Below are 15,190 nucleotides of genomic sequence, written 5' to 3'. Positions count from 1 at the left end.
TCTGAGTCTCATCCACCTTGTTCCTCTTCACTAGGATCCTGGCTTTCTTTAGCTCTTAATACTGTCATTGAATTTAGATCAGCTTTTCAGGTTCTTTTTTAAAAAAAACTAGAATTTTTTTTGGCTGCCCTGGTGGCGCAGCGGATTGAGCACTGCACTATGAAGCTGTCCACAGCCTCTGCAGTGCGGATTTGATTCCTGGCTGGCCAGGGAGATTCCCACATGGTGCAGCGGACCTCTCCTGCCTCACTCCCTGCTCCCCTCAACAGTGCTTTTGGTCTGTCTGCGTTCTGCTCCCTGCTCTGACTCTGGTGAATCCTCTCACCCTCCTGCGACTCTGGCCTGTACCCCAGCTCTTGTATAAATAAATAAATCTTTAAAATATATATAAATAAAAAATAAAAAAGCTAGACTTTTTCATTGTAATTGCATTGTCTGTTGATCAATGTAGGAAAATTCTTTTAAACATCAAATCTTCCAATCTATGAACATGGTACAGGTCTGTGCTATTAAGGTCTTATCTTTCTATACAGTTTTTTAAATTTATAAATTTATTTGGTGACATGGACATATTTGTCAGTATTTTTTGTATTTCTAACTGATACTTGGTGTTCTTATAAATGGTATTCTTTTAAAGATTTTCTTTTCTGGTTAATAAAATGTAATTTATTTTTATATCTATATCTTTCATTATTTTTATTTTTTTTTAAAAATAGTATCTTTTTGCATTTTTTTTAAAGATTTATTTATGTATACAAGAGGTGGGATACAGGCCAGAGATGCGGTGGTGGTGGTGGTGGTGAGAGGATTCACCAGAGACAGAGCGGGGAACAGAACAGGCAGACTGACTGAAATACGATGCTCAGGGGAGCAGCGGGCAAGACAGGAGAGGTCTGCTGCGCCATGTGGGTTTCTTTCTGGCCATCTGGGGAGCAAACTCGTGCTACAGAGGCTGCAGATTGTTTCATGGTGCTTAACCCCTTGCGCCACCAGGGAGCCCCCTTTCATTATTTTAAAACCAAGTTAAAGACAATTATATGAATTATAAACCGAATCCAAAATCCCTGAGCTCACAGTGTTCTCTACATAGGTTGGGCAAGTTTTTTATTTAACTGGGGATAATCTGAGACCACCTGTAGTTCTCACTTACTTGTTCACACTTTGATTTTCCTCCTCAACTAAATGGTTTTCATTCCTTCTTACTTTTAATCTATCAAACTTGCTAAATTATTATTTTGAATTTCTGTGTTGACAATAAAACTGTGTTGGCGATAATGGTTGTGACATTTTCTTTCCCTTTCTTGGCCTTAGAATACTATTTTATTTCCCATACCTCACACATAAACTCTCTCTTTTTTTCTTTTTTTGACTCCCAGGGCATTAATTGTGTGTCACACTGCTGCAGGTTGTTTACATTACTACATGCACGTATCTCTTTCTTTGCTTTTCCTTCCTCCTTGCATCCTAGGTCTTTCACTTAGGATCAGTTTTCTTTTGTTGGATGTCTACCCTTCAGCGTCTCCTGCTCTGGACATTTGCTGGGAACAGATCTTCAGTCTTTGAAAAATGTCTTTAGTCTCAAAAGTTAGTTTCTCAGGATATAGACTCTAGATTTTGACACTTGTATCTTCTGGCTACTATTGTTGCTGGTGCCAACTTAGCTGTCCGTCTAACTTGCGTCTTTGAAAGTTAATTTTTTTTTTCTTTTCTGGTTGACTTTAAGATCTCACTGTTTTGGTTCAGTGTCCAGTAGTTTCATTTCAGTGGGTCCAGATGGGCATATATTCTGTTTGGCTTGAGATTCACTGGGCTTCTTGGCTCTGGTTTTGGAACCTTTCCTGGCATAGTAACTGAACACAGCACAAGCGTGGCATAGTGAGACTGTGAGATCCAGGCTGCTTCAGGTAGAATTCCAGCTCTGCCATCTACTCTCTGATTTTGAACTGGCACTTAACCTCCTCAGTATTTCAGTTGCCTTAAATGTAAGGAGGAATAGTAATAATACCTGCCTCAGAGGTGTTATCTGAAGATCAAATAGGTGAAGATCAAATTCTTAATATACCTTTAGCTTGCAAAAACTTAACCTTCACTTAACTTGCTAACTGCCTTCACCTAGATTTTGTCCCTAGTATTTTCTTTGTTTGCCAGTTTGTTGATGAATTTAAGATGTTTATATATTTAATCCAGTGCTTCAGTTCTTTTCAATAACTGGGTAAATAATTTATTGTAATTACTAGAAATGGCGGCGCAAAAACGTCATTCTCTATACAGAGCGTGTGCAGTCATGCTGGCCTGCACTCTCTCTCCCCTTTCTTTCCACATGTCAATATTTGTGTTTCATACAGCCCCGTTAATGAAATCTTCAGTTGGCTTAGTTTTGTGGTACAATCAGCAGTGTGACTGCAGAGCAAACAAATTGAACGAAAGTGTCTAGAAAGAACTGATTTTCAGCTTAATAAGCATTCAGCAAAGTCTCTTCCATCTTCGTCTCCCTGAACTTTGACAGGCACTGATATTTGGAATGAGAAACTTGAAATAGCACCAGGCACTGAATTACTCCAGTGGTTCCCTCCCTTCCACTCAGTGGGCCGGGAAAATGACTTGCATTTTGGACAGCTGGCTGACAGTGGTCAGTGGCAAAGGTGTTTCCTGTCTTTCGGTTCCCGATGGATGGGAGATGTGAACTTCTGTCCTCTAGGAGTGGATTTAGAAAAGGGCTAAAAGTGAAGAGGCACTTGGGACCAGACGGGAAGACACATTCTCCCCACCAAAGGGTCGCCCCCGAACACACAGAGGTTCATATAGTGGGGCTTGGTGATGCTTATCTGAGTGCAGCCAGTCTTGCCACATCTTACTTTATCTGAGGATGGGTTGATGCTTCCTGAGGTAGCAGGTTGCTGACGTCAACTTCAGTGCAATTTTCCTTTGCCGCAGTTAAAAGCGGAGGCCCCCAGGCTGGCAGAATACCAAGCTTACATCGACTTCGAGATGAAAGTCGGCGATCCTGCTCGCATCCAGTTGATCTTTGAGCGCGCCCTGGTGGAGAACTGCCTTGTCCCAGACTTGTGGATCCGTTACAGTCAGTACCTTGTAAGATCACTCGCTTGTTCTAATTTCATTTTGTTTTCACCAGTTTAGAATACATCGAAAGAAAATCAGTAAGCAAGCCGGCGTTAGTTGTGTGCAGCCCTTCGCTGTGCTTTCTTCCCTTTCATCCTCCCTTTCCCCTCATTGCTGGCTCATTCAGAAAGTTCTCCCAGTGTTTTGAAATTTTTTAAACTGATCACTGTAAAAAAAAAAAAAAATTGCTAATAGTTTCACTATTGAGGAAGTTAGCATGACTTAAAAAAAAAAGATTTATTTATTTATGCATACAAGAACTGGGGCACAGGCCAGAGGTGCCAGAGAGAGTGGGGAGCAGAACAGGCAGATCTACTGAAATACACTCAGGGGAGCAGCCAGCGAGACGGGAGAGGTCTGCTGTGCCATGTGGGTCACCTCCCTGGCCGAGGATCGAACTTGAGCTGCAGTGGCTGGCCATAGCTTGGTAGTGCGCCATCAGGGAGGCCCCCAGCATGACATGTTTTTTCTACTACATTCATTTTTTTTTCTGTTAGCTACTCAGAGAAAAATGTGTGAACACACGAATGTAGACAGACTAGCAAAAGGAGACCTCACATAGCACGCAGCTGCAACACCTAATGGTACTAGTGTGGGCGAGTCTGTATCCTCACCTACTGCCCCTTTGGTGGTGTTGTAAAGCAAGTCCTGAAATCACATTCTATTGGTAAATCTTTCAATATGTGTGTATATAAAAGGCTTGAATCAGGAGTCAAAACAGCCATACCTTGACTGATGTCTTCTAAGTCTTCTGTGGCTTCTAAGGTTTGCCCTCTTTTACCTCTCTTCTCTCCCGCTCCCTGTTGGGAGTTCTTTGTTGAGGAAACCAACATTGCAAGAGATATTTTATTTTATTTTGTTTTGTTTTATTTTATTTTTTTTTTAAGATTTATTTATTTATTTATTTATACAAGCAGTGGGTACAGTCAGAAGCGCAGGAGGGTGAGAGAATTCACCAGAGCCAGAGCAGGGAGCAGAGCAGGCAGAAGGACTGAAGTACACTGCTGAGGGGAGCAGCGGGCAGTAGGAGAGGTCTGTGCGCCATGCAGGACCCTCCTCCAGTAGCCGGGAAGCAGCCGGGGATCAAACCAGTGCTGCAGAGGCTGCGGGCAGCTTCGCAACCCAGTGCTCAACCGCTGTGCCACCGGGGAGGCCCGCAAGAGACATTTTAAAGGAAATTTCTCTTATCAATTGTGCTGAATGTGTCTAGTGGAAAGTGAAGCTTTACAATAAAGTGTTAATTCTTAATCCTGGATTTCTTTACCACAGGATCGGCAGCTGAAAGTAAAGGATTTGGTTTTATCTGTACATAGCCGTGCAGTTCGGAACTGCCCCTGGACTGTGGCGCTGTGGAGTCGGTACCTCTTGGCCATGGAAAGACATGGGATTGAGCATCGAGTGATTTCTGGTGCGGTGTTTTGTGGGGAGAATTCTAAGCTTTTTGACCTAATCATTCAATCAGAATTCGCAGGGTGTTTTTTGGATATTGAGGATTAGTAAGAGAACAGACTGTGTTGGAGATACATAGGTTCGATTTTTGACTTCTTAGAGCTTTTTGACATATTAAGATTCATTTTAATTGTCTAAGAAGTCATGGTCTTTTTTCCAAACTTGCCTGGCCTAGGCCTCTTAAAGCTGAGCATCTTGTGGAATTGGCCCTTTCTGGAACATTTTGTATGATGCTGTGGCAGTTTCTTTTGAGCATTTTTATCTAGAGCCTTTCATCCTGAGCATTTTTCTCTAGAGCCTTTCATCCTGTGGTATCCTTTTACTAATTTTTTTTAAAGATTTTTATTTATGCTTATAAGAACTGGGGTATAAGCCAGAGGTGTGGGTGTTGAGAAAATTCACCAGAGACAGAATGGGGAGCAGAACAGGCAGATGTACTGAAATACACTGCTGAGGGGAGCAGTGGGCGAGACAGGAGAGATCTGCTGCGCCATGTGGGTTGCTCCCTGGCCAGGGATCGAACTCTTGCTCTAGTGGTTGGCAGTAGCTTGATAGCGCTGCGCCACCAGGGAGGCCCTCCTTTTACTAATTTTTAAAGGCTTACTACAGTGTTTTAGAGTCAGCAGAGGTTTTTATAATAGCTTCTTTTTGAATTGGCAACAAATTCCTTTTTTTTTTTTTTTTTCCCAATTCTAGTGACGTTTGAGAAAGCTCTGAGTGCTGGCTTCATTCAGGCCACTGATTATGTGGAGATTTGGCAGGCTTACCTTGACTACCTGAGAAGAAGGGTTGATTTCAAACAAGGTATTTAAGTTCATGTGTTTCACCTCAGAACTGAGGTTTTTCTTAGCAGATTTTTTGGTGAATTGTCCCAGTTGCCCATATACATGCTGATTGGGCACATGAAAAACACCAGACATGGGTAACTTGGGTAACCTTTACTCCCCAGAAATTTTAGCTAATTAAATCTTTAAATCATGCTATTGATTATAAAGGAAGTGGGTAACGATCCTTATGTTGTGTGCTGGTTCCTGCCGGCCTTTCAGTCTTCTCATTTCTTCTTTCCCTTTTATCTGCTCAATAGTCCTTTAAGTAAGGTTGCAGTGTTTCCTTTCAATCTTTGAGCTTCTTTATGATCTTGCCTATCTCACCCCCACCCTCCCAAATATCAACCAGAAATATCTCTAACTCGCTTGGGTGTACTCACGGCAGTGTTGGCTCATGCAGGTAGCCTGTAGCCATTCTCCCAGCCTGGGAAGACCCCTCTCTGCTCTGATCCCCCACACACTCCCTGTGCGCACATTTGTCCTCGGTCTGTCTGCTGTGTTCTGTGCCTTTCTCTGCCACTGTGTGATGAGAGTAGGGATTGGCTGTTTAATGTCTCTGTCCCTAGCATTGTGCCTGGAGTATGAAAGACTCCCAGGAATTTTGATGTAGGATTTAAAAAAAAAAACAAAAAACATGCTAGGTGGTTTCACAAACCAAAACCAAACCCTTTTTGCAATTTCTAACAGACTCCAGTAAAGAGCTGGAAGAGTTGAGGTCTGCGTTCACTCGTGCTTTGGATTATCTGAAACAGGAGGTGGAAGAGCGTAAGTGTGGCTCCAGCCTATGCACCTTTTCAGTCAGAGGTTATTTGTCTCTAAATTACTATCTAATTTTAACTAATTCTGTTCTTTAAGGTTTCAGCGAGAGTGGAGATCCAAGCTGCATGATCATGCAGAACTGGGCTAGGATTGAGGTAAATGTTTTTGACAAATACGTCAGTTTCATCCACCCTCCTTGAAGGACCTTTGTCTAACAGTTGGCTGAGCGTCATGGTCTGCTCTGTAAGGATTCATGTTGTATCCCTGGCTAGATATTTCTTTATTGCTTAATGAAAATAATAGCTCCCGGCTAGAAGTTGTGTAGCAAACATCTGAATGCCAGACATTCACTCCTCTCTGCCTCCACTCTGACCCCACACACCGTTGCCATGTTTGTGAGAGTGACCCAGGGTGTCCTATTAGCTTAAAACTTTATTGGGTGCTGGGGAATGAGATAGACATGGCCGCTGCGCTTGTCAGGCTTTAGTCTAGTGTGGAAGACAGGCTGCTTGACATGTAATCAGAGGGGATGATGAGTTGGATGCTACTACTTGACCAGGAACCCCAAGCTCAGTAGGACTTGGGACCTGTCCTTGATCAGCTCATACAATTATGAAATTCTAATCATGCTTTATGCTCTGAGGAGAGGTCAGTCAAAGACACTAACATTTATCAGTTTTTAGATGGAATGTTTGTGTTGTAACCCTTTTAAAGATGAGGCAGCTGAATATCAAGGTTTAATAATTGCCCAAGTCCCTTAGTCAGTGGGAGAGCTGGCATTGTCTGCTATCAGCCTGTCTCGGCGTTGCCTCTCAGCGAAACACTTGGGGTTAAGCTTGATTAAAAACACAAACAAACAAAAAACCAACTAGCCAGGCCTGTCAGAAGTGTGCCTGTCTCCTGCTCTTTGCTTTCAAGAGGTCTAGACAGACTGATCACTTGAGACTTGTTGCTGCAGAGAAGCTGAATGATTAGGATGGAATTGTTACCACTGGAAGGCGGTCCGAGGGTATATCATGGAATGTGGACAGTCGTGGGGGGCTGTATAGGCATGTCTGTTTAAATCATGTTTTGTAAGGGGTGTCAATGTCATAAGGTTTGTGTCCCTTCCTAACTAAGCCTGCTGGCTTATTTCAGGCTCGACTGTGCAATAATATGCAGAAAGCTCGGGAACTCTGGGATAACATCATGACCAAAGGAAACGCCAAGTTTGCCAACATGTGGCTTGAGTATTACAACTTGGAGAGGTAACCCTCCTGGGAAGGGGAGGTGGTGCTCATCAGGGGTAACGCTTCTACAGTCCTGGCTGAGCCTGCCATGGAGGGCTCCTCCTTCACCCTCCCTTAGCAGTTAGACAGGCTTAGATTCCCAGACACAGGATTCTGTGCCTGGGCTGCTCTGACAGCCAGCCTTTCTTTCATTTGTTATTTTGGTCTGTTGGCTTTGATTTTTGGACATAAATTTTTATTTGAGAGCTATTTATTTGTTGTTATATGTGCTTTGTACATAATAGTAGAAAATACTAAACAGTTCAAGGAAAAAAACCCCAAGTTATCTGCCGTCACAGATCTCGACATAACTCCTGTTAGTGAATGATTTGAGTATATTATTAGGCACTTTTCTATACTTAACTTTTTTAAAAACTGTAAATGCAGTTACAGTATACAGGTTATAAACTTCGAAGTTTATTTTAAATAAGATAAGCTCGCTGATGAGTATAACATGGAGAAAGATAGAAAGAGTATGACCTGCCTCCAAAAGAATGACTAGCTTTTTAAAAATATATCTTGAGTATTACACAATATGTATTTCTACATTATCTTTTTTTCTGTTTTGAATATTTTGTTTTTTCCCCCATTTAAAAAATAATGCATGCTCTAATGAGAAGAGTTGTGGGGCTTATGAAGAAGGTGATAGAAAATAAAAGTTCCTTGTATTCCTGCCCCTCAGAGTCATCTGGAAGAATATTCCTCTAGATCAGTGGTTCTCAGATGTTTTGGTCTCAGGACCCCGTCACATGCTTAAAATTTGAAAATCCCAGAGAACTATTGTTTACATGATTTATATCAATATTTACCATTTTAGAAACCGAAACTAAAAAAGAAAAATTTTAAAAATTCACTAAAAAATATTTACATTTAGTGTAAGTAACGTTTTCATGAAAAATAATTATTTTCAAACTCTAAAATATTGAGAAAAATCACATGGTTTTGTATTTTTAGTAAATATCCTTAGTTTTTCCCCACTGCAAAGGGGTCTCAGAGACCCTCAGAGGTACTTGGGTCATACTTTGAGAGCCACTGCTCTAAAATTTTTCTAGTGCCTTACTAGGAATTTACAACATTTATGTATATTTGAACATATTTTTTAACTTTTTTTTAAGAGAATGCCTTTTTTTTTCTTTTTTAGATTTATTTATTTATGCAAGCACTGGGTATAGTTAGAAGCGCGGGAGGGTGAGAGAATTTACCAGAGCCAGAGGGGAGAGCAGAGCAGGCAGACTGATGAAGTACACTGCTGAGGGGAGCAGCGGGCGGCAGGAGAGGTCTGCGCCCATGTGGGACCCTCATCCAGTGGCTGGGGATTGAACCGGCGCTGCAGAGGCTGCGGGTAGCTTTGCAACCCAGCGCTCAACCGCTGTGCCACCGGGGAGGCCCCTGAATTTATTTTTTAAACAAAAGAGAATACAGTGTTTCCTGACTGTCATGATAAGCAGAAGATTGTTTTATAACTATCGTGATTAGCACAGTATATCTTTCCATATTGTTACAAAAGATCTGATTGTAAGCATGAAACTTGACAGTCCCCTGGATTCATGACTCGCCTTGAGTAGGACTGCATCGGAGAGTTTCTCTGGAGGCTTGTCAGGTCACAGACAGCTCTCGGATCCCCCATATGCACTGCACATGCGAGTGCAGTAAAGGCAGAACCACTGTCCAGGTGCATATTCCAGGAGCACCTACCTGCTAGGGGGAAGACTGGTTTAGAAGAAAGCCTCAGTTTTTGACTGGCGGTACTCTTAAGAATAAAGGAAAGGGAAAAAATCAAATGTAGTGATAGTACAAATAGCCGTGGATTGTTCTGGAAGCTAGAGCCCTTTCAGAGCTTCCAGTCCTCTGGCACTACCTATGAACATACCGCCCCTTCTCATGTGCCTTCTGCTTTGCTCCTGGTGGTGGTGACTTTGTTTTCTGACACAGGGCACACGGTGACACCCAGCACTGCAGGAAGGCTCTGCACCGGGCCGTCCAGTGCACCAGTGACTACCCAGAGCACGTCTGTGAAGTGTTGCTCACCATGGAGCGGACAGAAGGTGGAGACACTTGACTTCTGCTTTTGCCTTGAGTCTGTTACGTGGAACGCCCATAGGCCTTATTTTGGTTTGAAAGTCTTTTCTATAAGAATGATTCTTATAAACGACCTTTTAAGCACATCTGGAAGCACTGTGTGTGTCCTGAGGCCTCAGGCCTGCACTCTGGAGCTTCTGAAAATGGGGAGCTGACGCTCCAGTACCTAACGTCTGATGGGAGAGAGCTCCTCAGGGGGTGTGGGGAAGTTAAGAGTTCTATGGTGTATCCTTCAGAAATCTAGGAGGTGAACATTTGTTTCTCTTTCTCTCAAGGAACTTTAGAAGACTGGGACATAGCTGTCCAGAAAACTGAAACCCGGCTAGCTCGTGTTAACGAGCAGAGAATAAAGGTAATCATGCTGTTTATTTAAAGTCTTCAGAACTTCTGAGCACTATTTTGACTGTTTCGGGTATGAAGATTTGTCAAAACCTTTGAGGTCTTCTAAGGAAGTGTCTTTTACTCAGAGTGTTAATTGTGAAACTTGAATCAATATTTAAACCTGACTTGTGTATGTTTTTCAGATTGGCTTAGAGCTTTATCCCCAACAGTAAATGTTCTAGGTAGTGAGGGAATTTGTACCCTAAAGCTTACCAGACTAGAGGAAAAACAATAAAGAGGAGACTCAACCTAGTGATTGGAACATGAGCACCTGTAATTAATTCTTGTCCCAGATTTATAAATTTCCCCCCTTTTTTGGTGAGTAAGTATGGGGGATACTGTGACACGTAACGTAGACTTCAGACCTAGCATCTTTAGAAACCTGAAAAAGCTCTGGCAGGGAGAAGCTATGAACATGTCCTCCTCGTCCTCACCGGGTAGCGAATTCCACCCCCTCTCCTGCTGCCTCACTCCTCAACATCAGTACAGTCAATGTGGTTGCTGCATCCAGGGATCATGTTCCTGATTTTCCAGGCCGCAGAGAAGGAAGCAGCCCTTGCCCAGCAAGAGGAAGAAAAGGCTGAACAATGGAAGAGGAACCGGGCTGAGAAGAAAGCATTAAAAAAGAAGAAAAAGGCCAGGGGAGCCGACAAACGGGAAGCAGAGGAGGAAGATGAGAAAGAGTGGGGCGATGACGAAGGAGGTAGAGCTTCTAGCAGTTTGTTTAGGGCCAGCTCCCCCTTCTAGGGAAGATGCAGGTAGCACAGAGCACTTTTCCTCTTGCCAGTGGTTGCCAGCGTGAGACCCAGACATGCTCTTGTCCCTGGTTCCTCACACGCCTTCCTCCCTGCCATGCTGAGGGCCCCAGCACCCTTGGCACTACCCTTTATCAGCACCCTTACCTGTCCACCTGGCTCCACCCCCCACACAGTGCCGTTGCCACCATGGCCCTTCTGTGTGTGCCCCTCAGCCCTCGGCTGCCATACCCCTGCACACTCCCTCGATCCCACTCTGGCTGAGGCTGCCACCTCCTGCCCCCTGCCCTTTGCATGGCTGCCTGCCTGCCTGCCTGCCATACTCCACTGCCTAGTGGTTTCGACTTGATAGAATTTTCCAGCCAGTGTTTCCATCACCCCTGTGATTTTAGGTGTGGGCAAGTGTGGGTCAGATTGATTTTAGTGAAGTTTAAGAATTATTTATAGACATTGAAACTGTCAGCCAGAGGTAAATGGTGACTGAGTCATTGTTAGGGGACTTTTCTTGGGCATCTCTGGGGGCCTTAGAAATAACTGTGAGTAGCTCACTGCCCTTTAGGGCCCTTGGTCTAGAGGGTTGGGCAGATGTGACATGTAAAGAGGGTGGAGGATATTGATGTGAATCATGGGAGAGGCCAGAGAGGAGGTCTCTAGTGGATCAGCCTCAGCAAGAAAGACTTCATGGGGTAGGGTGAGCGCACCTTGGAACGCTGCATGGGGAGTGAGTGACTGTCAGGGATACAGAGGGAAGGAGCAGCCATGTCAGCAAAATGTGAGAAACAAAACCGACTGGTATGTTCTCCGAGCAGCTGGGTAACCACTCTGTGTGGCAAGTGGGTGAGGCTGGAGCATGGGGCTGACCAGCTGGCCGTGCGCAGCTCACTTGAGTGCCGCATGTGGGACTTTAAGACTTCATCGGAAAGGCAGTGGACAATTGATGGAGAAGTCTGGAAGTGAGGGTCACTGCCAGTTGTTTTTCAGTACCGCTGCTCCGGTGGCAGTGGCGAGAGTGAGTTGGAGTAGAATATTGGGGTTTAACTCTTGGCTCACATAAGACAGTGGTGAATGTCTTAGAACTGTAGACTCTGTAACATGTTCTAAGTGCAGCACACACTGCAGCTTCATTACAGGTGCTTTATTAAATGCAGGTCCCCAGCACCTTTTCCCTTGCTGCTCTGGGCTTCTTGGAGAGGGCCCTGGAATTGACCTTTTATATAATTCAGAGTGGACGATGAGCACTTGTGTTATCAGTTGCCCTTGATGGAGTCCACTGACCCAGATGTAATCGGGGCCTACAAAGCAGCAAGAAAAATGGGTGGATCAGGAACCCTGGATGGAGGGTGTGGTGTGCACCCCTCTGAGTGTGGAGAGGGGGGCAGGTGTCAGCTGTTGTGGCGCAGCTGGTGAGGTGGGGGAGAGAAGAAACAGCTAATCCTGCTACTTTCTTCCTGACAACCTCTAGAACAGCCTCCCAAACGCAGAAGGCTTGAGAACAGCGTTTCTGCAGCTGGAGAAGCACAAGACCTAGAAGCGGAAACCGGACTCTTTGGGAAAAGTGCCCCCGTAGATGCCGACTCCCCTTCAAAGCAGAAGGAGAAGGCAGCCGCCCTGAAGAGGGACCTGCCCAAGGTGCTCCATGACAGCAGTAAGGACAGCATCACTGTCTTCGTCAGCAACCTGCCCTACAGCATGGGGGAGCCGGAAGCGAAGCTCCGGCCACTCTTTGAGGCCTGTGGGGAGGTGGTCCAGGTCCGCCCCATCTTCAGTAACCGCGGCGATTTCCGAGGCTACTGCTATGTGGAGTTTAAAGAAGAGAAGTCGGCCCTACAGGCGCTGCAGTTGGATCGGAAGAATGTAGAAGGGCGACCGATGTTTGTTTCCCCCTGTGTGGATAAGAGCAAAAATCCCGATTTTAAGGTATGTTTGTGGAAAAAAATGCCTTTCGCGGTGCTGCCACTTTTTTCCTGCAGCAACTAGCATTTATAATGTCAAGGCAAATTCTGTACTCTGTTCAGAGCTAAGTTTCCACATTAACTGGGGTGTGGTCTAGCTGGTTTGAGGTCTGACACACAGTCCCTTTTGCATCCGTTGACAAATGGTAATAAAGTCAGCAGTGGTCTGAAGGGCTCTTTCTCTTGAATGCTTGGCTGTGACCAGGTGTCGAGCGAAGTGTTTCCCTATCGCCTCATTGGAGCGTTGTCCAAACAGAATGGCTGCCCTCTTTTGTGCTATTTTTACAGAGCAGACAGCGAGGCTTCCCAGTGAATAATTCGCAGCATCCAGCCCTGGCTCTGGCTGGGACGGGGCCTGTAGAGAGCTGGTGGGCCTCAAGTCCTGATCTCCTCCCTCCCTTCTTGCCATAGGTGTTCAGGTACAGCACTGCCCTGGAGAAACACAAGCTGTTTGTCTCGGGTCTGCCCTTTTCCTGCACCAAAGAGGAACTAGAAGAGATCTGTAAGGCTCACGGCACCGTGAAGGACATCAGGCTGGTGACCAACCGGGCTGGCAAACCGAAGGTCAGCATCTGAGCTGGTGGCGCCTCGCCACCCGTGCCTCTGGCCAGCCCAGCTCCACATTTGTTTAGAGTTTGTCTGGTTCCAGATAGGTTCCTAGTTTGTCTGCTAAGAAACAAAGGATAAGTGGATGTAAAGATAGGTAACGTGACACTACTTGCACTCAGAGCCAGATTCATCTTTAGCTACTGTACTAAAAGGAATAAAACATTTGGTGGGGAACTATAGTGGATTAGTAGGGGCTACAGTGTGGACCATGGGCTGTGGGACCTGGAGTGAGGTATCCCCCCGAAGTCTTCTGCCTTTGCCAGAAGGGAGCCACTAGGCTTCTAACCATTTCAGCTCCCTCCACCCAAGTGCCTGTTTCTGTGTCCTCCCCACACCCTGCGGCTCTTGGGAAATAAATGCACTGCATGTTGAGTGGTGGTGTCAGCACGAGTTTGGATTACTTCCCTTGCCCTTTCCCCCCTGTCTGGAGGCAGACAGGGCTTGCCTGGGTTGCTTACCCTATGTCCAGACCTGATCAGTTTGCCAGTTTTATACTGGTCTGTGTGTAAATTCCTTCCCTCTCTCCCAAGTAAGCACAAGATATATTGAACTTAAAAATGTTACCTGAATGACAGTCGTTTGCAGAGACAGAGAGTAGTAGCGTAGGGAAACAAACCAAGACCAAGGATGGTGGCTGTGGGGAAGGCCGCCCCGTGCTGGGTGACTGCCCTGTACTGGCCTCCGGGCCTGAGCGAGGAAGCGTGTCCTGACTCTGCAGCACCTGACCCTGCTCTGGATTTTGCCTCTCAGGGTCTGGCTTATGTGGAGTACGAGAATGAGTCCCAGGCTTCCCAGGCTGTCATGAAGATGGACGGCATGACCATCAAAGAGAACGTCATCAAAGTGGCCATCAGTAATCCCCCTCAGAGGAAAGTTCCAGAGAAGCCAGAGGCAAGGAGAACACCAGGTGGCCCCATGATGCCACGACAGATATACGGAGCGTAAGTGTTTTCATGCTGACTAGTGCAGACACGGCTGCACCATGAATCCATTTCCTGTTGGTTCAGTGAGGTAGTCAGAAAGCCCGTGCCACTGGGGATGCTCCCGACCAGCTGCCAGCTGGGTGTCTGCAGCAGGCCAGAAGCAGAACTCTTCCTGGTGTATGCCAACTTATGATCATGGTTTGTTTAAGGTTTAAAAAATTTCAAGGCAGTGATTTTTTTTTTTTTTTAAAGATTTATTTATTTATACAAGCACTGGGCACAGTCAGAAGCGTAGGAGGGCGAGAGGATTCACCAGAGCGGGGAACAGAACAGGCAGACTGATGAAATACACTGCTAAGGGGAGCAGCGGGTGCGGCAGGAGGGGTCTGCGTGCCATGTGGGACCCTCGCTGGAGGCCGGGGATCGAACTGGCGCGGTAGAGGCTGCTAACAGCCTCGCAGCCCATCGCTCAACCGCTGTGCCACCAGGGGAGGCCCAAGGCAGTGACTATTTTAAAGCCCCCTTTCTTTGCCATTTGAGTCCATGTGTGTAGATTCAAAACCTGATAGCCCCACCCTGGCCAGCTACATTCTCTCTGTAGTAACAGAGAAGCTAGGACCCCCTCCGCCCATAGCCCGAATCTGCAGAATGGCCAGGTTATTCATGACTGTCACACAGTTTGGCCCTTGCCAAAATTGTGAAAAAGTTTGTTAAAGTGATTTTTACCTTAAAACTAGAGTCAAAGAGACAGGGCTCTTCTTGCCCTTCTTGAGTTTTCTTTTTTACCTGTTACCTAGGCAGTTTAAGACTGCCGTGGCTAATTTTCACAGACCAACCAGGGGCTGGGAGTTGTCGCTTTGAGAGAGTACATTCCGTGTTTGCTCTTACAGGCGGGGCAAGGGAAGGACCCAGCTTTCTCTGCTGCCACGTGCCCTGCAACGCCCGGCCACCGCGGCTCCTCAGGCTGAGAATGGCCCTGGCCCACGGCCCGCAGTCACTGCCTCAGCGGCCACTGAGGCACCCAAGATGTCCAATGCAGATTTTGCCAAGTTGCTTCTGAGAAAGTGA

At 45.7% G+C, this 15,190-nt stretch overlaps 1 protein-coding gene across 2 annotated transcripts in view; it reads left to right on the top strand.

The window, feature by feature from the left end:
• The window catches only part of SART3 (spliceosome associated factor 3, U4/U6 recycling protein), a gene marked incomplete at both ends in the record, with an annotated part of 28,524 nt that extends 13,334 nt beyond the window's left edge, over positions 1-15,190 (top strand). For both annotated transcript variants that reach the window (XM_084254207.1, XM_084254206.1), the window contains 13 exons: positions 2,935-3,090; positions 4,390-4,528; positions 5,266-5,373; positions 6,084-6,161; positions 6,252-6,310; positions 7,293-7,402; positions 9,356-9,468; positions 9,778-9,854; positions 10,418-10,586; positions 12,101-12,555; positions 13,002-13,154; positions 13,950-14,140; positions 15,013-15,190. In XM_084254207.1, the coding sequence (XP_084110333.1) occupies positions 2,935-3,090; positions 4,390-4,528; positions 5,266-5,373; positions 6,084-6,161; positions 6,252-6,310; positions 7,293-7,402; positions 9,356-9,468; positions 9,778-9,854; positions 10,418-10,586; positions 12,101-12,555; positions 13,002-13,154; positions 13,950-14,140; positions 15,013-15,190 (1,986 nt within the window). The remainder of the gene's footprint in view (positions 1-2,934; positions 3,091-4,389; positions 4,529-5,265; positions 5,374-6,083; positions 6,162-6,251; positions 6,311-7,292; positions 7,403-9,355; positions 9,469-9,777; positions 9,855-10,417; positions 10,587-12,100; positions 12,556-13,001; positions 13,155-13,949; positions 14,141-15,012) is intronic.

This window comes from Talpa europaea (assembly GCF_964194135.1).
Source record: "Talpa europaea genome assembly, chromosome: 14".
Classification (NCBI taxonomy): Eukaryota; Metazoa; Chordata; class Mammalia; order Eulipotyphla; family Talpidae; genus Talpa; species Talpa europaea.
The sequence above is the reverse complement of the archived record's forward strand: the minus strand, read 5'-3'. Positions and strand labels throughout refer to the sequence as shown.